At 44.1% G+C, this 22,285-nt stretch overlaps 1 protein-coding gene across 2 annotated transcripts in view; it reads left to right on the top strand.

Annotated features, from left to right (window-relative positions):
* The window catches only part of NALF1 (NALCN channel auxiliary factor 1), a 603,144-nt gene that overhangs the window by 511,520 nt on the left and 69,339 nt on the right, over positions 1–22,285 (top strand). For both annotated transcript variants that reach the window (XM_056555726.1, XM_056555727.1), the window contains one exon: positions 16,774–16,945. In XM_056555726.1, coding sequence (XP_056411701.1) covers positions 16,774–16,945 — 172 coding nt within the window. The remainder of the gene's footprint in view (positions 1–16,773; positions 16,946–22,285) is intronic.

Genomic DNA, 22,285 nt, shown 5'->3' with positions numbered 1-22,285 from the left:
AAAACATGGATTTGCAGAGTATTTAGTATCAGTACCTGTCCACTGCATGTTATGCTGATTCCGAACAGCGCGCCAAAAGCAACTGTACTGTACATATGGTAGATATGGGGAAATATATTGCGTTCAGTCACATCTACATGGTTTAGGGAGAAATGCTGAGATGCTACAGGCATGGAAGGAAGTGTTATTATGGCGCACACTAAAAACATTTTGCTTAATGAATGTTTTATAACAGAATTTTCTGTAGATGCATTGCTAAAAAAAAACTAAAATGAATTATACGGTATGTTTTTAAGCCTCATTATTGTTCCCAGTAGGCTTAAAGGACTGTGATATCCCAGAGCCTGTTAGATCTTTCTTAAAGGGGTATTCCGATCAAAAACAATTTTTTTTCATATCAACTGGCTTCAGAAAGTTGAGAAGATGTATAAATAACTTCTATTAAACAAACTTAATCCTACCAGTACTTATCAGCTGCTGAAGTAAATTTGTTCTTTTCTGTCTGACCACAGTGCTCTCTGCTGTCACCTCCCGAGCAGGAGAAGTTTGCTATGGGAATTTGCTCCTGCCCTGGACAGTTCCTGCGACAGAGAGTAATGTGGTCAGACAGAAAAGAACAACTCAACTTCAGCATTTGATAAGTACTGGAAGGATTAAGATTTTTTCATAGACGTTATTTACAAATCTGTTTAACTTTCTGGAGCCAGATGATATATAAAAAAAATGTTTTTCACTGCAATATCCCTCTAAATAGAATAGAACTAAAGTGATAAATGGTGGGACAAGTGAATGTCAACAGGGGGAAATGTTGTTATAGACCCGGGTGTTAATGTAAAAATATGGGGCTCAGGGTCACGGATATTTAACCATGAAACAGTTTATTAAAAGTAAATTATACACAATTATATAATATGACCTGCGACTCACAGGGCCCTTATGAGTCGTCTGGGTCACCTCTTAATCAATAAAATACTATTCAGATCATTGGAAATGTAAAAAATATATAAAAGATAATAGACTGATATAACATGGCTGCAATGGAGGGGACGTGGCTTTTAGAGGGTGAACCTATAATCCCTTCACAGATTTATTGTTTTGCTAGTGAATTGGTTTGGTTGTTCTCTATTGAAAACGTGTGAATATTGACTGCTGTGGGGACTGTCTCTCCATTTTACTCTGCACCAAGCATTAATTGTTAGAGTATTATCTTTTCTTTACCTGTTTGTAATATGCTGCATTTATATTACCTAGGGTACATTACAGCAACTATTATTATTATTTATATGAGCTCAGTATAATAATATCAGTCATAATACACTTAGGCATTGTTCACATGCATGCTGTGGCTTCTGTTCATAAAGTTGCCAGACAGATCTATAGATACTGAAGGTCCATCATGGTTTTCATTCTTCTGACAAAACAAATAGTTCTACTTGATGTGCGATTATTACCATTACATCATATGTGTGATTTTTTTTTGTCTGAATATCTTAAGATGTTACATTTTGCACAATGTATATAAACACCAAATATGGGATGAGGCATATGTTTTTATACATTCAACTCATTAGTCAGGCACCTGGATATAGATTACATAAAAATACATTCTACCTTCAAAAAATCGGTCAAACGTTGCTTATTACAATAAAAATAATACAGTAAAAATTTCTTTGAGGGTTGTTATTTTCAAGGAACTATATTCATCATAAATGGCAGACTGAAATCTGTCATGTGAAATCTGGTCCTGATAAGGGATGGTTTTGTTAATGAGGTGGCCTTTTGGAGAAGTTTTAATGTAGTTGACATTTAGTTTGTTAAAGGGGTACTCCACTGGAAAAATGTTTTTTTAAATCAACTGGTGCCAGAAAGTTAAACAGATGTATATTTTACTTCTATTTAAAAATCTTAACCCTTCCAGTACTTATCAGCTGCTGTTTGTTATGGAGGAAGTTATTATCTTTTTGAATTAACTAACCGCAGTGACCACAGTGCTCTCTGCTGACACCTCTGTCCATTTTAGGAACTGTCCAGAGTAGGAGCAAATCCCCATAGTAAACCTATCCTGCTCCGGACAGTTCCTAAAATGGACAGAGGTGTCAGCAGAGAACACTGTGGTCAGAAAGAAAGGAAATTCAAAAAGAAAAGAACTTTCTCTGTAGTATACAGCCACTAATATGTACTGGAAGGATTAAGATTTTTAAATAGAAGTAATTTACAAATCTGTTTAACTTTCTGGCACCAGTTGATTTAAAAATAAAAGGGGAGTACCCATTTAACCCCTTCCTGACCCATGGCATACATGCACTTCATGGGTTGGGTGGGCAGACATGACGGGGGCTTGCTGTCCGAGATGTCTGAGATGTAATCACAGGGGGACTATGGGTTGGTAGGGAAGCCAGAGGCCTTGTCATATCCTCGGCATCTTCCTTGGCTCTGTTATTGCTTAGGGCTCCCTTTGGCAGCCCTTAGCAATCGCACACAGATTTCATGGATCAATGTAATGCTATTGCATTACATTGGTCTATGTAAGCCCTCTGATGATGGCTTATTATAGGCCCCTAGGTGGGCCAAAAATTGTGTATAAAAAAGTAAAAAAAAAATGTTTTTAAAAATATTAAAAAAATCCTTCCCCTAATAAAAATTCAAATCACCCCCCTTTTCCAATTTTTTTTAAAAATAAAACACTGTTCAAAGAAAAAAAAATAAACATATTTGGTATCGGCACATGCTTGTCCGAACTATTAAATTATTATGTTTCTGATCCTGCAGGGGGAACAGCGTAAATGCAAAAAAAAAAAATCCACACTCCAAAATTGCTGATTTTTTTGTTACATTACATCCCCCAAAAAATGTAATAAAAAGTGATCAAAAAGCCAGAATTACAGAAAAGTGGTACTGTCAAAAAAACTACAGCTCATGGCACAAAAATATAAACCCTAATGCAGCTCTGTAGGTGAAAAATAAAAAGTTATAGGGGTGAGAACATGGTAATGAACAAAGTTTTATTTTTATTTTTCAAAGTTTATTTTAATTTTTTTAACCATAAAACAAAACTAAAATTATTCAAGTTTAGTATCATTGGAATTATACTGACCCATAAAATAAAGATGGCATGGCAGATGTACCGTAAATTGAACTCCCAAAAAATGTATTGCCCTACAAAATTGTTGTCACGATGCCGGCTGGCAGGAGGTGGATCCTCTGTGCCAGAGAGGGATTGGCGTGGACCGTGCTAGTGGACCGGTTCTAAGTCACTACTGGTTTTCACCAGAGCCCGCCGCAAAGCGGGATGGTCTTGCTGCGGCGGTAGTGACCAGGTCGTATCCACTAGCAACGGCTCACCTCTCTGGCTGCTGAAGATAGGCGCGGTACAAGGGAGTAGACAGAAGCAAGGTCGGACGTAGCAGAAGGTCGGGGCAGGCAGCAAGGATCGTAGTCAGGGGCAACGGCAGGAGGTCTGGAACACAGGCTAGGAACACACAAGGAAACGCTTTCACTGGCACAATGGCAACAAGATCCGGCAAGGGAGTGCAGGGGAAGTGAGGTGATATAGGGAAGTGCACAGGTGAACACACTAATTGGAATCACTGCGCCAATCAGCGGCGCAGTGGCCCTTTAAATCGCAAAGACCCGGCGCGCGCGCGCCCTAGGGAGCGGGGCCGCGCGCGCCGGGACAGGACCGAGGGAGAGCGAGTCAGGTACGGGAGCCGGGGTGCGCATCGCGAGCGGGCGCTACCCGCATCGCGAATCGCATCCCGGCTGGAAGCGGAATCGCAGCGCCCCGGGTAAGTGGAACTGACCGGAGCGCTGCAGTGGGGAGAGTGTAGCGAGCGCTCCGGGGAGGAGCGGGGACCCGGAGCGCTCGGCGTAACAGTACCCCCCCCCTTGGGTCTCCCCCTCTTCTTAGAGCCTGAGAACCTGAGGAGCAGACTTTTGTCTAGGATGTTGTCCTCAGGTTCCCAGGATCTCTCTTCTGGACCACAACCCTCCCAATCCACTAAAAAAAAGGTTTTCCCTCTGACCTTTTTAGAAGCTAGGATCTCTTTGACGGAGAAGATGTCCGAGGAGCCGGAAACAGGAGTGGGAGGAACAGATTTGGGAGAGAAACGGTTAATGATGAGTGGTTTAAGAAGAGAAACGTGAAAGGCATTAGGGATACGAAGAGAAGGAGGAAGAAGAAGTTTGTAAGAGACAGGATTAATCTGACACAAAATTTTGAAAGGACCAAGATAGCGTGGTCCCAACTTGTAGCTAGGGACACGGAAGCGGACATATTTAGCGGAGAGCCATACCTTGTCTCCAGGGGAAAAAATGGGAGGAGCTCTTCTTTTCTTATCCGCGAACTTCTTCATGCGTGATGAAGCCTGTAAGAGAGAATTTTGGGTCTCTCTCCATATGATGGAAAGGTCACGAGAAATTTCATCCACAGCGGGCAGACCAGAGGGCAAGGGGGTAGGGAGGGGGGGAAGAGGGTGACGGCCGTACACCACGAAAAATGGGGATTTGGAGGAAGATTCAGAGACTCTGAAGTTATACGAGAATTCGGCCCATGGCAGGAGATCTGCCCAGTCATCCTGGTGGGAGGAAACAAAATGTCGTAAATAATCACCCAAGACCTGGTTAATTCTTTCTACTTGTCCATTGGATTGGGGATGGTATGCAGAAGAAAAATTTAATTTAATCTTGAGTTGTTTACAAAGAGCCCTCCAGAATTTAGACACGAATTGGACGCCTCTATCCGAGACGATCTGCGTAGGCAACCCGTGAAGACGAAAAATGTGTACAAAAAATTGTTTAGCCAACTGAGGCGCTGAAGGAAGACCAGGAAGAGGGATGAAATGTGCCATTTTGGAGAATCGATCAACGACCACCCAAATAACAGTGTTGCCACGGGAAGAGGGTAAATCAGTAATAAAATCCATACCAATCAGAGACCAAGGCTGTTCGGGGACAGGCAGGGGATGAAGAAAGCCAGCGGGCTTCTGGCGAGGAGTCTTATCCCGGGCACAGATAGTGCAGGCTCGCACAAAGTCCACAACATCCGTCTCCAGAGTCGGCCACCAATAGAAGCGGGAGATGAGTTGCACAGATTTCTTGATGCCCACATGACCTGCGAGATGGGAGGAGTGACCCCATTTGAGGATTCCGAGGCGTTGGCGTGGAGAAACAAAGGTCTTTCCTGGAGGAGTTTGCCTGATGGAGGCTGGAGAAGTGGAGATCAGGCAGTCAGGAGGAATGATGTGTTGCGGAGAGAGTTCAACTTCTGAGGCATCCGAGGAACGAGAGAGAGCATCGGCCCTAATGTTCTTATCGGCAGGCCGAAAGTGAATTTCAAAATTAAATCGGGCAAAGAACAGAGACCACCGGGCCTGGCGAGGATTCAGCCGTTGGGCAGACTGGAGGTAGGAGAGGTTCTTGTGATCGGTGTAAATAATAACTGGAAATCTTGATCCCTCCAGCAGATGCCTCCATTCCTCAAGTGCTAATTTGATGGCTAGAAGCTCTCGATCCCCGATGGAGTAGTTCCTCTCCGCCGGAGAGAAGGTCCTAGAAAAAAAACCCACAAGTGACAGCATGCCCGGAAGAATTTTTTTGTAGAAGAACAGCTCCAGCTCCCACTGAGGAGGCATCAACCTCCAATAGGAAGGGTTTGGAAGGGTCAGGTCTGGAGAGCACGGGAGCCGAAGAAAAGGCAGACTTGAGTCGTTTAAAGGCGTCTTCCGCTTGAGGAGGCCAAGACTTGGGATCGGCATTTTTTTTTGTTAAAGCCACGATAGGAGCCACAACGGTAGAAAAATGTGGAATAAATTGCCTGTAATAATTGGCGAACCCCAAAAAACGTTGGATAGCACGGAGTCCGGAGGGGCGTGGCCAATCTAAGACGGCAGAGAGTTTGTCTGGATCCATTTGTAGTCCCTGGCCAGAGACCAAGTATCCTAGAAAAGGAAGAGATTGGCATTCAAACAGACATTTCTCAATTTTGGCATAGAGTTGATTGTCACGAAGTCTCTGAAGAACCATACGGACATGCTGGCGGTGTTCTTCTAGATTGGCAGAAAAAATTAGGATATCGTCCAGATATACAACAACACAGGAGTATAAAAGATCACGAAAAATTTCATTAACAAAGTCTTGGAAGACAGCAGGGGCGTTGCACAGGCCAAAGGGCATGACCAGATACTCAAAGTGTCCATCTCTGGTGTTAAATGCCGTTTTCCACTCATCCCCCTCTCTGATGCGGATGAGGTTATAGGCACCTCTTAAGTCCAGTTTAGTAAAGATGTGGGCACCTTGGAGGCGATCAAAGAGTTCAGAGATGAGGGGTAGGGGGTAGCGGTTCTTAACCGTGATTTTATTAAGACCGCGGTAGTCAATGCAAGGACGTAGGGAGCCATCTTTTTTGGACACAAAGAAAAATCCGGCTCCGGCAGGAGAGGAGGATTTACGGATAAAGCCCTTTTTTAAATTTTCCTGGACGTATTCAGACATGGCAAGAGTCTCTGGGGCAGAGAGAGGATAAATTCTGCCCCGGGGTGGAGTAGTGCCCGGGAGGAGGTCGATAGGACAATCATAAGGCCTGTGAGGAGGTAGAGTCTCAGCTTGTTTTTTGCAGAAAACATCCGCAAAGTCCATATAGGCCTTAGGGAGACCGGTTACTGGAGGAACCACAGAGTCACGGCAAGGGTTACTGGGAACCGGTTTTAAACAGTCCTTGGAACAAGAGGGCCCCCAACTCTTGATCTCCCCAGTGGACCAATCCAGGGTTGGGGAATGAAGTTGAAGCCAGGGAAGTCCAAGGAGAATTTCAGAAGTGCAATTGGGGAGGACCAAAAGTTCAATCCTCTCGTGATGAGATCCGATGCTCATTAGAAGGGGCTCCGTGCGGAAACGTATGGTACAGTCCAATCTTTCATTGTTTACACAATTGATGTAAAGGGGTCTGGCGAGACTGGTCACTGGGATGTTGAACCTGTTGACGAGAGAGGCCAAAATAAAATTTCCTGCAGATCCAGAGTCCAAGAAGGCCATAGTAGAGAAGGAGAAGGCAGAGGCAGACATCCGCACAGGCACAGTAAGACGTGGAGAAGCAGAGTAGACATCAAGGACTGTCTCACCTTTGTGCGGAGTCAGCGTACGTCTTTCCAGGCGGGGAGGACGGATAGGACAATCCCTCAGGAAGTGTTCGGTACTAGCACAGTACAGGCAGAGGTTCTCCATGCGGCGTCGTGTCCTCTCTTGAGGTGTCAGGCGAGACCGGTCGACCTGCATAGCCTCCACGGCGGGAGGCACAGAAACGGATTGCAGAGGACCAGAGGAGAGAGGAGCCGAGGAGAAGAAACGCCTCGTGCGAACAGAGTCCATATCCTGGCGGAGCTCCTGACGCCTTTCGGAAAAACGCATGTCAATGCGAGTAGCAAGGTGAATGAGTTCATGTAGATTAGCAGGGATTTCTCGTGCGGCCAGAACATCTTTAATGTTGCTGGATAGGCCTTTTTTAAAGGTCGCGCAGAGGGCCTCATTATTCCAGGATAATTCGGAAGCAAGAGTACGGAATTGTACGGCATACTCGCCAACGGAAGAATTACCCTGGACCAGGTTCAACAGGGCAGTCTCAGCAGAAGAGGCTCGGGCAGGTTCCTCAAAGACACTTCGGATTTCCGAGAAGAAGGAGTGTACAGAGGCAGTGACGGGGTCATTGCGGTCCCAGAGCGGTGTGGCCCAAGACAGGGCTTTTCCAGACAGAAGGCTGACTACGAAAGCCACCTTAGACCTTTCAGTGGGAAACTGGTCCGACATCATCTCCAGATGCAGGGAACATTGGGAAAGAAAGCCACGGCAAAACTTAGAGTCCCCATCAAATTTATCCGGCAAGGATAGGCGTAGACCAGGAGCGGCCACTCGCTGCGGAGGAGGTGCAGGAGCTGGCGGAGGAGATGACTGCTGAAGCTGTGGTAGTAACTGCTGTAGCATGACGGTCAGTTGAGACAGCTGTTGGCCTTGTTGCGCTATCTGTTGTGACTGTTGGGCGACCACCGTGGTGAGGTCAGCGACAACTGGCAGAGGAACTTCAGCGGGATCCATGGCCGGATCTACTGTCACGATGCCGGCTGGCAGGAGGTGGATCCTCTGTGCCAGAGAGGGATTGGCGTGGACCGTGCTAGTGGACCGGTTCTAAGTCACTACTGGTTTTCACCAGAGCCCGCCGCAAAGCGGGATGGTCTTGCTGCGGCGGTAGTGACCAGGTCGTATCCACTAGCAACGGCTCACCTCTCTGGCTGCTGAAGATAGGCGCGGTACAAGGGAGTAGACAGAAGCAAGGTCGGACGTAGCAGAAGGTCGGGGCAGGCAGCAAGGATCGTAGTCAGGGGCAACGGCAGGAGGTCTGGAACACAGGCTAGGAACACACAAGGAAACGCTTTCACTGGCACAATGGCAACAAGATCCGGCAAGGGAGTGCAGGGGAAGTGAGGTGATATAGGGAAGTGCACAGGTGAACACACTAATTGGAATCACTGCGCCAATCAGCGGCGCAGTGGCCCTTTAAATCGCAAAGACCCGGCGCGCGCGCGCCCTAGGGAGCGGGGCCGCGCGCGCCGGGACAGGACCGAGGGAGAGCGAGTCAGGTACGGGAGCCGGGGTGCGCATCGCGAGCGGGCGCTACCCGCATCGCGAATCGCATCCCGGCTGGAAGCGGAATCGCAGCGCCCCGGGTCAGTGGAACTGACCGGAGCGCTGCAGTGGGGAGAGTGTAGCGAGCGCTCCGGGGAGGAGCGGGGACCCGGAGCGCTCGGCGTAACAATTGTGCAATTCCTTATTTTTCTTTCAATTTTGCCCTACAATCATTTCTTGCTTTGTAGTACATTGTATGATAAAAAAAAAAGTGTATGATTGGACTGTACAACTTGCCACTGAGAAAATAAGCCCTAATACAACGTTGTCAGTTGAAAGATAAAAAAGTTATTGGTCTTAGAAGGTAAGGAGGAAAAAACGTGAGACAGAAAAAAAAAATAGCTGGGTCATGAAGTGGTTAAAGTCATGTGGGCCTTTATTGTGTCAGCAAAGTATAAAAAGATCCCTCTGTAGGCGCTTAACCTCTAAATGGATTCACAAGTACGATGAGATGATAAAAGTGTGTAGTTTCGGGTAAAAGCACCCTTCTTCAGATTGGCATAACATTAGTCAGGTATACAGTGTATTTATATACAAATAAAACCGCCAAAATAAGGTAAAATAAGGGGAAGAGTTAAGCTAGTGGTCACATGAGTGACATAAAGGAACATAGGGGATACAAAGTCAAATCGCTTTATAACTAAAAGCAGGTATAAGAATAAATACAATCAAATCGATCCAGGTAAGTGTATAACAGTAAAACCTCTAAGAGTGTCAATCCGGAATGCAAGGTGAATACTGAAAGCGAGGCTTAGCTAGCGCAGGAAACATACACCGGAGAATGTGAACGAGGTTTGTACGGTAATGTAAGCGAGGCTTGTAGCGCAGGAAAGATGCATCGGAGAATGTGAACAAGGTTTGTACGGTGATGTAAGCGAGGCTTGTAGCGCAGGAAAGATGCACCGGAGAATGTGAACGAGGTTTGTACGGTAATGTAAGCGAGGCTTGTAGCGCAGGAAAGATGCCCCGGAGAATGTGAACGAGGTTTGTACGGTAATGTAAGCGAGGCTTGTAGCGCAGGAAAGATGCCCCGGAGAATGTGAACGAGGTTTGTACGGTAATGTAAGCGAGGCTTGTAGCGCAGGAAAGATGCACCGGAGAATGTGAACGAGGTTTGTACGGTGATGTAAGCGAGGCTTGTAGCGCAGGAAAGATGCACCGGAGAATGTGAACGAGGTTTGTACGGTAATGTAAGCGAGGCTTGTAGCGCAGGAAAGATGCACCGGAGAATGTGAACGAGGTTTGTACGGTAATGTAAGCGAGGCTTGTAGCGCAGGAAAGATGCACCGGAGAATGTGAACGAGGTTTGTACGGTGATGTAAGCGAGGCTTGTAGCGCAGGAAAGATACACCGGAGAATGTGAACGAGGTTTGTATGGTAATGTAAGCGAGGCTTGCAGGACCCGGCTTAATGAAGTAAGAAGAACCTGTCGGAATAAGAAAGTTATGAATAGCACAACGTCAGAATAATAGATTGGGGAGGATGATAAGAGTATGAACAAATGGGGACAAAAAAGGTGATGGGGATAACTGTAATAGTATAATTGCACGTGAGCGGGACATAGTGGGGAAATGGGTATTAGGGGAGGGGAAATAATAGTAAATACAAGCGTATGAATGATGGTCACATGGTACTGAGAGGACCAATAAGGGAATAGATAGTATTTACTGGGTGTGAATGGCAATCACATGGTACAAATAGACCAATAAGGGAGTCATAGTACTGATAGAGCATTGTATAGAGCTGAAAATGTTATTTGAACCTAGGAAAGCTGGATACAACTGTGAGGGTGAATATTTATACATAAGAAAGACAGACCAATGAGAAACGGCATAGAGCAATGGGAAATCACACAGAGGATATTGAAAATCTGTGGGTATAACTAAAGTTAGTAATGCATAAAAAATAGCGAATATACACATATAAATATAAATTATAGTGGAAGAAAAAAGATGGGAGAAAAGGAGCAAAATATTAGCAACTAGGTCACACACTCAATGTATTCATTTAGCCCAAGTGGAGTGAGACAGCTTAATTTAAAGATCCAATAATTTTCTCTTAGTTTTAGTCGCTCAGACCTATTATGTCCTTCAGAAATGTGTTCAATAGGGGTGATAACATTTTTTTAAAACAGCTGTTATGATGCATGGTGGTGTGGCGAGACACATTATGTAATGGAAAACTTGATGTTACATTACTCCTGTACTTATTGATGTGGTTTCTCAAACTCTGGGAGGTGCGTCCTATATACTGTAGTTCATTGTGTCAGAGCTGCTGTTACCTTCGCCTTAGCGATTTCTTCAGATTCAGTTGGGATGCTTGTATCAGGTGCTTCTTCTGGCCAATGTTTGCCAGTCAGAGGCAATTAGTACATTGTAGACTTTTTGATAGTATAATTTGGATTAAATGTCAGTTATATGGTAAAAGTTGGAGAAACCTCAAAAGAACTTTGATTTTATGCGAGATGGTAGTTATCAACATCTTATCTTTTATACGAGTTGAATTTGCTAATCCATTTCACTCTTGTCAGTATAAGAATCAGCAACTATACTAAATGTGCACTAATGTTAATGCATTGGTATGCATAGGCCATACCCCCTTTCTCTGAAGATGAAATTTGAATGATCTATATATTAAACATACTGAAATCTCTAAATGGATATTTAATATATCTATTTGCTATCTCAATTGCCATAATGACATCCATGTCTTAACTCTGATTCTTACCATCTAAGAAGTTAACTTGTTACCAGTTGCATGTAACAATGTAGCTATTGCATGTAGGAACAAAGAAAAGAGGAAAAGACATAATACATATATATATATATATATATATATATATATATATATATATATATATAATGTTACCGGGTATCTTTCCAGGACACACAGCAGCACCTGGGACGGTCTCTCAGGGCCTTCATCTTGGCATGCATCACCCTTGGGGCCGGTGGAGACAGCTTACTACTACATGAGATCTTCTGATGTCCTCTGTTCCCATCAACCGCCCTTTACTTCCTGTACCTGGGTACTTTTATGATCTCTCGCTGTCAATCAAGTAAACCCCGTGGTACGGACTTCTTAACCAATGGGCATAAATGCCCCCCCCCCCACACCCCGTGACAGCACTGTGCAAATTCCCCTGCTGATGGTGCTATGCAGTACCCATCTACAGGAAAATAACCAGTGACCACACAGATATAATGAGACGTGTGACTTCTACCAGTATGTCAACAACAGTCATATATTTTGACTTTGTTAGACAATAGCAGCCACCTGATCTCATTTACCGTGACATTTGGCTGTAACCTTTAAATTGTTTTGGAGCTTTCTCATTTTTGGCCTTTTGTTATAGAGTTGGGAACATGTGGGAATTGGCATCAGTATATTTCAAATAACTAAAGTTAATGTATTTTAAAGCTGATCTTTGTAAGCAGCAGTTTACACTTCATATAAAGATGGCTTGGAGGCAAAATGGAGTCTCACATGTTGGACTTAGCCCAATATGTCTGACACTCTACACCCCACACATCTACCTACATGTTCACTTATGTATTATAGCAGTCAGCATGGCCACTGATCATTTATTCTAAGGAAACAAACCTTGTATTAGTAATTTCTCTAACTCTAGTAAAGTTCCTTGAATTAGAAAGAGAACATTGAACACATGCTCCGGCATGACATTGCTGTTAACAGACACATCAGGCAGCCATGCTTCTTCTGCTACTTGTAAATTAATGCTAGGAGAAGTCCTATTAATTTTAACAAATTGATCCCTAGTGGGTACACCATGTAATGATGGAAAAATTATCTGCATTAGGATCAGCAAAGTATAGACTGCAAGAGTAAACTTGGCTAGAAGAAAAAAAATTAACTCCTTCTGTAAGGTAAAGATTAGGCATGTTCCAAGTTCTTGGAAAAATGTCTTGGCTACACCACAGCTGAAGTATTCTAGTATAGAAGGCAACAACTGCTATAGGTCTATTAGCTCAGGTATATGGCTGCTTTTTGGTCAAAACTTTATCTTATTAGGTACATAAACAAATCATATTAGTTTTTATTATGCTAGAAACATTTATATGTTAAAAAAAAACCTATACATTTTAGTTTAAAAAGATAAGTTTGGCTAGACTTGAACTTCTGGCTAAAATAACATAAGCCACATGGCAGAGAAGGGGAGGAAGGATCACATGAACACTGGTAATGCCATAATGCTTTCAAACAACTCTCCTAGCAAACAGGAGACAGTATAAGGGTGATGTCAGAGCCACAATTAACCGCTTAAGGGCCAAGTGTTTTTCCATTTTTGCCCTTTGTTTTTTGTTTTTTTTCCTCCTTACATTTTAAAAATGATAACCCTTTCAATTTTGCACCTAAAAATCCATATGTTGGCTTTTTTTTGTGCCACCAATTTAACTTTTTGATGAAATCAGTCATTTTAACCAAAAATCGATGACAAAACGGGAAAAAATCATTGAGCAACAAAATTGAAGAAAAAACTAAATTTTGTAACTTTTGGGGCTTCTGTTTCTATGCAGTACATTTTTCTGTAAAAAATGACACCTTATCTTTATTCTGTAAGTCCATATGATTAAAATGATACCCTACTTATGTAGGTTTGATTTGCACGAAAATGAATACGTTTAAAATTGTCATCTTCTGACCCCTATAACTTAAAAAAAAAATTGCGTACGGGGTGGTATGATGGCTCATTTTTTGCACCGTGATCTGAAGTTTTTATCGGTACCCTTTTTGTTTTGATCAAACTTTTTGATCGCTTTCTATAAATTTTTTTAATGGAATAAAAAGTGACCCAAAATACGCTATTTTGGACTTTCAAATTATTTTGTGCATATGCCATTGACCGTGCGGTTTAATTAACAATATATTTTTATAGTTCAGACATTTACGCACTTGGTAATACCACATATGTTTATTTTTATTTACACAGTTTATTTTTTTAATGGGAAAAGTGGGTTAAATCACATTTATTAATATAACATTGCAAACACTTTAGTGCAGTGCATTTTGTTCAACCTGTTAGTTACCAATAGGCACCATGCGTTTTCCCAGAGCCATATATGTTGCTGTTACTCTGAATATAGTTTTGCCTTAAAAACAGCTCTGACTTTACATAGTAACATAGTTCATAAGATTGAAAAAAGACCAGAGTCCATCAATTTAAACCTATATCTCTATTGTGTCCCTACTGTGTTGATCCAGAGGAAGGTAAAAAAAAAAAAAGCTTTGAGGCTGATGCCAAATGCCCCATACCAGGGGGTGGGAAAATTCCTCCCTTACCCCAAATATGGCAGAATATCAGAATAAATTCCTGGATAAAGTTATGTTCCTATAAATCAAGTATCTATAATGTGTATGCAGATGCAGAAATGCATCCACGCCCCTTTGGAACTCTTTAAATGAGTTCACTATGACCACTTCATCTGGCAGAGAGTTACATAGTTTCACTGCTCTTACAGTAAAGAACCCCATTTGTGCTGGTGTAGAAACCTTCTCTCCTCTCGAGAGTGTCTTTGGGATTGTAAATTGTGTAGTAGGTTTGACACTTATGTTATGTTTGAAATTTATGTTTATGTATGAAGAATATGTTGTATATGGAAAGAACACCACTGGATTGCTTCTTTTTTAACTATGACTAATTATTGTAGAATGGATAGTTTTGGCAGTGTAATAGATCCTAGTGGTCTGCATGTTTTATGTGAACTTTAAAGCAACTTTTAAATGTATATGGAATCTTAGAATGGTTTTAAACAACTTTACATTTATAGAACTATTTTCATTACTTGTCTGATGTTTTATTTGTAAGGGAGCCATGACCTCTATTATTGGTTTCAATAATGCAAAGCATGGCATGCACTATAATGTTGGCTTAAAAGGGGTATTATGTATTTAAAAAAACAATAAACTAAAAGTAAATAAATTAGAAAATTGGCCCACATTTATCATTGTAGTGTAAGTGAAGCATTTTTTGACACCTTTTTTTGTGTGTGCTGATAATGTGTAGGAGCACCAAATGTATTAACTGGTCACAGAGCATTTGATAAATTTTGCGCATGTCACATTTTCTGAAATTTCTCTCTTCACATACACCAAAAAACTAAGCTAAGTCTGGGCTGGTGTATTTTAGAGACTTTTCAGTGGCGTTGCGCCTTTTTTGCTCCTTTTCACAAAAAGGCGCAGTTCATAAAACCCTTCCATATCATGTGTATTGCCAAAATCAGTGGATTGCAACTCAAAATCAGCAGAAACGTGTAAACAAAAAGGTGCAAAAAACCCTGCTTGCTCCTTTTTTGCCCCTTTTTTAGACACAAAAAACAGTCTAAAGACAGTGATAAATGTGGGCCATATTGCCTTGCAGAAAATGAAAAAAAAAAATTACCTACCCCACTCCTGGTGGTCATGCCGCAGCTTTAGTTTTTTCTCTTCCGGTCCTCCAATGCACACCTCTTTTCCAGGATGAGTGCTCACAGTAGGATCTACCTGTCAGCCTGACACTGATGTCCCGTCTTGTCCAGTGATTGTCAGGTCCTACTCTGAGCACTTATCTTGGAACCAGACTAAATACATAAGTGTTTTTTTTTTTTTTTAAGTGCTTGAATGCACCTTTAAGGTTATCTTTCATTAATCTGAAAGTAAGACAACCATAATACACTTAATGTGACATTAATTTTCCTCTACTTGGACCTTCTTCAGACATAAATTGCAGATAGAAACAAGGACAGTAATGTACCGTGGGTCTCAGATGCTGTTGCATGCAATTTGTGTCCAAGTTCCTGTGGTTCTAGACCCGTAATAACTTTGTCTCTGTGTGGCACTTGCACTTTGTTCTCTGCCAAAAAAAATATATATTTCTGGTTAAGAAAATTTCAACAGAAAATTATTTTTATTTACTTTAAATTAAGATATGGGCTCCATACTATGAATCAGTTCAACAACATACGATGCAGTCTTTACTAACTTATCTCTAAACTGTTTGGTGGGATAAGATGCATATGCTGTCTATGTGTTGACTTCTGTCATGTAAATAAAGCTTTGCTGAGTGTTCTGATAGCATGTCCTGATATTGTGTTGAATTGTGTTAAAGGAAAACTGTCTCCAGTGTCAATGCACTAACCTGCTGTTACAAGCAGGTAGTGCGGATGACACTGATGACAACCACACTCATGTGTCCGCGATCCATACTCCCGCTGTCTCGGTATCTTTATCTGTTCCCTCTGTTCGTCTGGCAGACTTGGGGAATGGGTGGGGCTTCGTAATGTGACCGCTGCTGTTTCCTTAGGCCTGCTCGCAGAAATGCCCAGCAGATAAACAGCCACAGTGACGTAATGAAGCCCAACCCATGCCCCAAGCCTGCCAGCTGAACAGAGGGAACAGATGAAGATACCGGGACAACGGGAGTATGAATTGCAGACACATGAGTATGGTTGTCATCAGTGTCACCCACAATACCTGACTAATGACAGTGTTCCTTTAAATTGGAGACCAAATTAATAAGGTGAGATATATATATATATATATATATATATATATATATATATATATAGTAGACACATTTCTGTTTGAAGTGGCTGTTAGCTGATATGAGCTTTTATGGCTAGAAAACTGAAAAGGAAAAAATATATCTTACGGTAAAAGCCTGTGGTGATTTGGTGGCTAAGACTATATTTACTGCTGAACGGTTCATTTTGCTGTCATTGTCATTTCTAAACATGATGTTAAATATAATTTAATCACTTTTGTATAATGTGATAGGAGGACACTAGATTTTTTTCTGTCTTTTAGTAAAATTATATATTGGACATAAATGTGGAGCAATAACAAATAGACAATTAATGAAAGGGATATTCAGTTCAGTGGAATCATATGTAGACCGATATATCATGTAAATTAGCCGATGTACCCGATGAGAAATATAATTAGTTTATCTTTTAAATTGCACAGTGGAGATGTCAAAATAATTATTATTAGAAATCCCTGGTGGATGGTTACTCAGCCTTCTTAAGCTCTCTTGCCTATATTTGTTTGTGTCCCAGTAAATAAAGCAAACTGCTTTATAATATTACCTTATGTTTTATTTTTCAGACTGTCTACAAGTCCTGGCTATGTTCCCAGTTTTTTAAAGTTACACAATCTGAATGCAGTAGCAAAATCCCATGCAAGCAATACTGTTTGGAGGTACAAACACAGTGTCCATTTATATTACCAGATAACGATGATGTCGTCTATGGTGGGCTATCAAGTTTCATCTGTACAGGTACGGTACTTCTGCCATGATATATACATTAATGTGAATGGAGACAATAAACAGTTATTTATTTGGGCTGCATTCAGTGATTGGATTAAGCTGTTATTGATATTTAAGAAAAATTTGGAACTTTTAAAGGGGCAATACAATAAAGATTTTATATACTGTATAATCTTCTTTATGAGAGCTCTTTGTTGCTGAAATTTGTGGTGTTACCATGCCTAGAACCCAAAAAGTTAAATAAACTAAATGTCATACTACAAAATGTTTTCCCTATCCGCAGGTTTTAGAACACAGGAGGTCCGATCGCTGCACCCCTGCAATCTCCTGTATGCACCTGAGCCTAGAGCCGGGGCTGCCACGCGCCTTCCAGATATTTCTAGGGGAGAGTCAAAGATTGGTGACTGGCTCTCCCATAGAGATATATGGAGGGACCTTGATGGCCCCCAATGTGGATAGAGGATACGTATTTTAGTATGGTACTTCTCCTTTAAGACTAGGGATATACCCAGAGCCCAAAAAAGACAGAGGGCTCCTCTGTATATTTGATCCATGCTTTTGAATAGCTTAGAATTGTCTTTGTCACAATCCATATGTAATCGTGAGGCTTGAAATGTTTTGGCTCAATCCTTTACATGCAGTCTACTGGACAGCAAAACGCTGATTCTAAAGGGAAACTGCTAGCAATATTTCTTACTAAGAGCTGAGAAGTAAACTGTACCTTTCCTAAAGCTGATGGTGGCTGCCAAACATATAAAATCACCTTTTAATTTCTCAGCCAAAGGTCAAGGAGGCAGTTGTCACGATGCCGGCTGGCAGGTAGTGGATCCTCTGTGCCAGAGAGGGATTGGCGTGGACCGTGCTAGTGGACCGGTTCTAAGCCACTACTGGTTTTCACCAGAGCCCGCCGCAAAGCGGGATGGTCTTGCTGCGGCGGTAGTGACCAGGTCGTATCCACTAGCAACGGCTCACCTCTCTGGCTGCTGAAGATAGGCGCGGTACAAGGGAGTAGGCAGAAGCAAGGTCGGACGTAGCAGAAGGTCGGGGCAGGCAGCAAGGATCGTAGTCAGGGGCAACGGCAGAAGGTCTGGAACACAGGCTAGGAACACACAAGGAACGCTTTCACTGGCACAATGGCAACAAGATCCGGCAAGGGAGTGCAGGGGAAGTGAGGTGATATAGGGAAGTGCACAGGTGAACACACTAATTGGAACCACTGCGCCAATCAGCGGCGCAGTGGCCCTTTAAATCGCAGAGACCCGGCGCGCGCGCGCCCTAGGGAGCGGGGCCGCGCGCGCCGGGACAGGACAGACGGGGAGCGAGTCAGGTACGGGAGCCGGGGTGCGCATCGCGAGCGGGCGCTACCCGCATCGCGAATCGCATCCCGGCTGGCAGCGGAATCGCAGCGCCCCGGGTCAGAGGATGTGACCGGAGCGCTGCAGCGGGGAGAGTGAAGCGAGCGCTCCGGGGAGGAGCGGGGACCCGGAGCGCTCGGCGTAACAGTACCCCCCCCCTTGGGTCTCCCCCTCTTCTTAGAGCCTGAGAACCTGAGGAGCAGACTTTTGTCTAGGATGTTGTCCTCAGGTTCCCAGGATCTCTCTTCAGGACCACAACCCTCCCAGTCCACTAAAAAAAAGTTTTCCCTCTGACCTTTTTGGAAGCTAAGATTTCTTTGACAGAGAAGATGTCCGAGGAGCCGGAAACAGGAGTGGGAGGAACAGATTTGGGAGAAAAACGGTTGAGGATGAGTGGTTTGAGAAGAGAGACGTGAAAGGCATTAGGGATACGAAGAGAAGGAGGAAGAAGAAGTTTATAAGAGACAGGATTGATTTGACACAAAATTTTGAAAGGACCAAGATAGCGTGGTCCCAACTTGTAGCTAGGGACACGGAAGCGGACATATTTAGCGGAGAGCCATACCTTGTCTCCAGGGGAAAAAACGGGAGGAGCTCTTCTTTTCTTATCCGCGAACCTCTTCATGCGTGAAGAAGCCTGTAAGAGAGAATTTTGGGTCTCTCTCCATATAATGGAAAGGTCACGAGAAATTTCATCCACAGCGGGCAGACCAGAGGGCAAGGGGGTAGGGAGGGGGGGAAGAGGGTGACGGCCGTACACCACGAAAAATGGGGATTTGGAGGAAGATTCAGAGACCCTGAAGTTATACGAGAATTCGGCCCATGGAAGGAGATCTGCCCAGTCATCCTGGCGGGAGGAAACAAAATGTCGCAAATAATCACCCAAGATCTGGTTAATTCTTTCTACTTGTCCATTGGACTGGGGATGATATGCAGAAGAAAAATTTAATTTAATCTTGAGTTGTTTACAGAGAGCCCTCCAGAATTTAGACACGAATTGGACACCTCTATCCGAGACAATCTGCGTAGGCAACCCGTGAAGACGAAAAATGTGTACAAAAAATTGTTTAGCCAACTGAGGCGCAGAAGGAAGACCAGGAAGAGGGATGAAATGTGCCATTTTGGAGAATCGATCAACGACCACCCAAATAACAGTGTTGCCACGGGAAGGGGGTAAATCAGTAATAAAATCCATACCAATCAGAGACCAAGGCTGTTCGGGGACAGGCAGAGGATGAAGAAAACCAGCGGGCTTCTGGCGAGGAGTCTTATCCCGGGCACAGATAGTGCAGGCTCGCACAAAGTCCACAACATCCGTCTCCAGAGTCGGCCACCAATAGAAGCGGGAGATGAGTTGCACAGATTTCTTGATGCCCGCATGACCTGCGAGATGGGAGGAGTGACCCCATTTGAGGATTCCGAGGCGTTGGCGTGGAGAAACAAAGGTCTTTCCTGGAGGAGTCTGCCTGATGGAGGCTGGAGAAGTGGAGATCAGGCAGTCAGGTGGAATGATGTGTTGCGGAGAGAGTTCAACTTCAGAGGCATCCGAGGAACGAGAGAGAGCATCGGCCCTAATGTTCTTATCGGCAGGACGAAAGTGAATCTCAAAATTAAATCGGGCAAAGAACAGAGACCACCGGGCCTGGCGAGGATTCAGCCGTTGGGCAGACTGGAGGTAGGAGAGGTTCTTGTGGTCGGTGTAGATAATAACAGGAAAACTTGATCCCTCCAGCAGATGCCTCCATTCCTCAAGTGCTAATTTAATGGCTAGAAGCTCTCGATCCCCGATGGAGTAGTTCCTCTCCGCTGGAGAGAAGGTCCTAGAGAAAAAACCACAAGTGACAGCATGCCCGGAAGAATTTTTTTGTAGAAGAACAGCTCCAGCTCCCACTGAGGAGGCATCAACCTCCAATAGGAAGGGTTTGGAAGGGTCAGGTCTGGAGAGCACGGGAGCCGAAGAAAAGGCAGACTTGAGTCGTTTAAAGGCGTCTTCTGCTTGAGGAGGCCAGGACTTGGGATCAGCATTTTTTTTGGTTAAAGCCACGATAGGAGCCACAATGGTAGAAAAATGTGGAATAAATTGCCTGTAATAATTGGCGAACCCCAAAAAGCGTTGGATAGCACGGAGTCCGGAGGGGCGTGGCCAATCTAAGACGGCAGAGAGTTTGTCTGGATCCATCTGTAGTCCCTGGCCAGAGACCAAATATCCTAGAAAAGGAAGAGATTGGCATTCAAACAGACATTTCTCAATTTTGGCATAGAGTTGATTGTCACGAAGTCTCTGAAGAACCATACGGACATGCTGGCGGTGTTCTTCTAGATTGGCAGAAAAAATTAGGATATCGTCCAGATATACAACAACACAGGAGTATAACAGATCACGAAAAATTTCATTGACAAAGTCTTGGAAGACGGCAGGGGCGTTGCACAGGCCAAAGGGCATGACCAGATACTCAAAGTGTCCATCTCTGGTGTTAAATGCCGTTTTCCACTCATCCCCCTCTCTGATGCGGATGAGGTTATAGGCGCCTCTTAAGTCCAATTTAGTAAAGATGTGGGCACCTTGGAGGCGATCAAAGAGTTCAGAGATGAGGGGTAAGGGGTAGCGGTTCTTAACCGTGATTTTATTAAGACCGCGGTAGTCAATGCAAGGACGTAGGGAGCCATCTTTTTTGGACACAAAGAAAAATCCGGCTCCGGCAGGAGAGGAGGATTTACGGATAAAGCCCTTTTTTAGATTCTCCTGGACGTATTCAGACATGGCAAGAGTCTCTGGGGCAGAGAGAGGATAAATTCTGCCCCGGGGTGGAGTAGTGCCCGGGAGGAGGTCGATAGGACAATCATAAGGCCTGTGAGGAGGTAGAGTCTCAGCTTGTTTTTTGCAGAAAACATCCGCGAAGTCCATATAGGCCTTAGGGAGACCGGTTACTGGAGGAACCACAGAGTTACGGCAAGGGTTACTGGGAACCGGTTTTAGACAGTTCTTGGAACAAGAGGACCCCCAACTCTTGATCTCCCCAGTGGACCAATCCAGGGTTGGGGAATGAAGTTGAAGCCAGGGAAGTCCAAGGAGAATTTCCGAGGTGCAATTGGGGAGGACCAAAAGTTCAATCCTCTCGTGATGAGATCCGATGCTCATAAGAAGGGGCTCCGTGCGGAAACGTATGGTACAGTCCAATCTTTCATTATTTACACAATTGATGTAGAGGGGTCTGGCGAGACTGGTCACTGGGATGTTGAACCTGTTGACGAGAGAGGCCAAAATAAAATTTCCTGCAGATCCAGAGTCCAAGAAGGCCACAGCAGGGAAGGAGAAGGCAGAGGCAGACATCCGCACAGGCACTGTAAGACGTGGAGAAGCAGAGTAGACATCAAGGACTGTCTCACCTTTGTGCGGAGTCAGCGTACGTCTTTCCAGGCGGGGAGGACGGATAGGACAATCCCTCAGGAAGTGTTCGGTACTAGCACAGTACAGGCAGAGGTTCTCCATACGGCGTCGTGTCCTCTCTTGAGGTGTCAGGCGAGACCGGTCGACCTGCATAGCCTCCACGGCGGAAGGCACAGGAACAGATTGCAGGGGACCAGAGGAGAGAGGAGCCGAGGAGAAGAAACGCCTCGTGCGAACAGAGTCCATATCTTGGCGGAGTTCCTGACGCCTTTCGGAAAAACGCATGTCAATGCGAGTGGCTAGGTGAATAAGTTCATGTAGATTAGCAGGAATTTCTCGTGCGGCCAGAACATCTTTAATGTTGCTGGATAGGCCTTTTTTGAAGGTCGCGCAGAGGGCCTCATTATTCCAGGACAATTCTGAAGCAAGAGTACGGAATTGTACGGCATACTCGCCAACGGAAGAATTACCCTGGACCAGGTTCAACAGGGCAGTCTCAGCAGAAGAGGCTCGGGCAGGTTCCTCAAAGACACTTCGGATTTCTGAGAAGAAGGAGTGTACAGAGGCAGTGACGGGGTCATTGCGGTCCCAGAGCGGTGTGGCCCA

Source organism: Hyla sarda, chromosome 2, assembly GCF_029499605.1.
Source record: "Hyla sarda isolate aHylSar1 chromosome 2, aHylSar1.hap1, whole genome shotgun sequence".
In the NCBI taxonomy this organism is placed as follows: domain Eukaryota; kingdom Metazoa; phylum Chordata; class Amphibia; order Anura; family Hylidae; genus Hyla; species Hyla sarda.
This window is presented reverse-complemented; position numbering and strand designations above follow the sequence as displayed.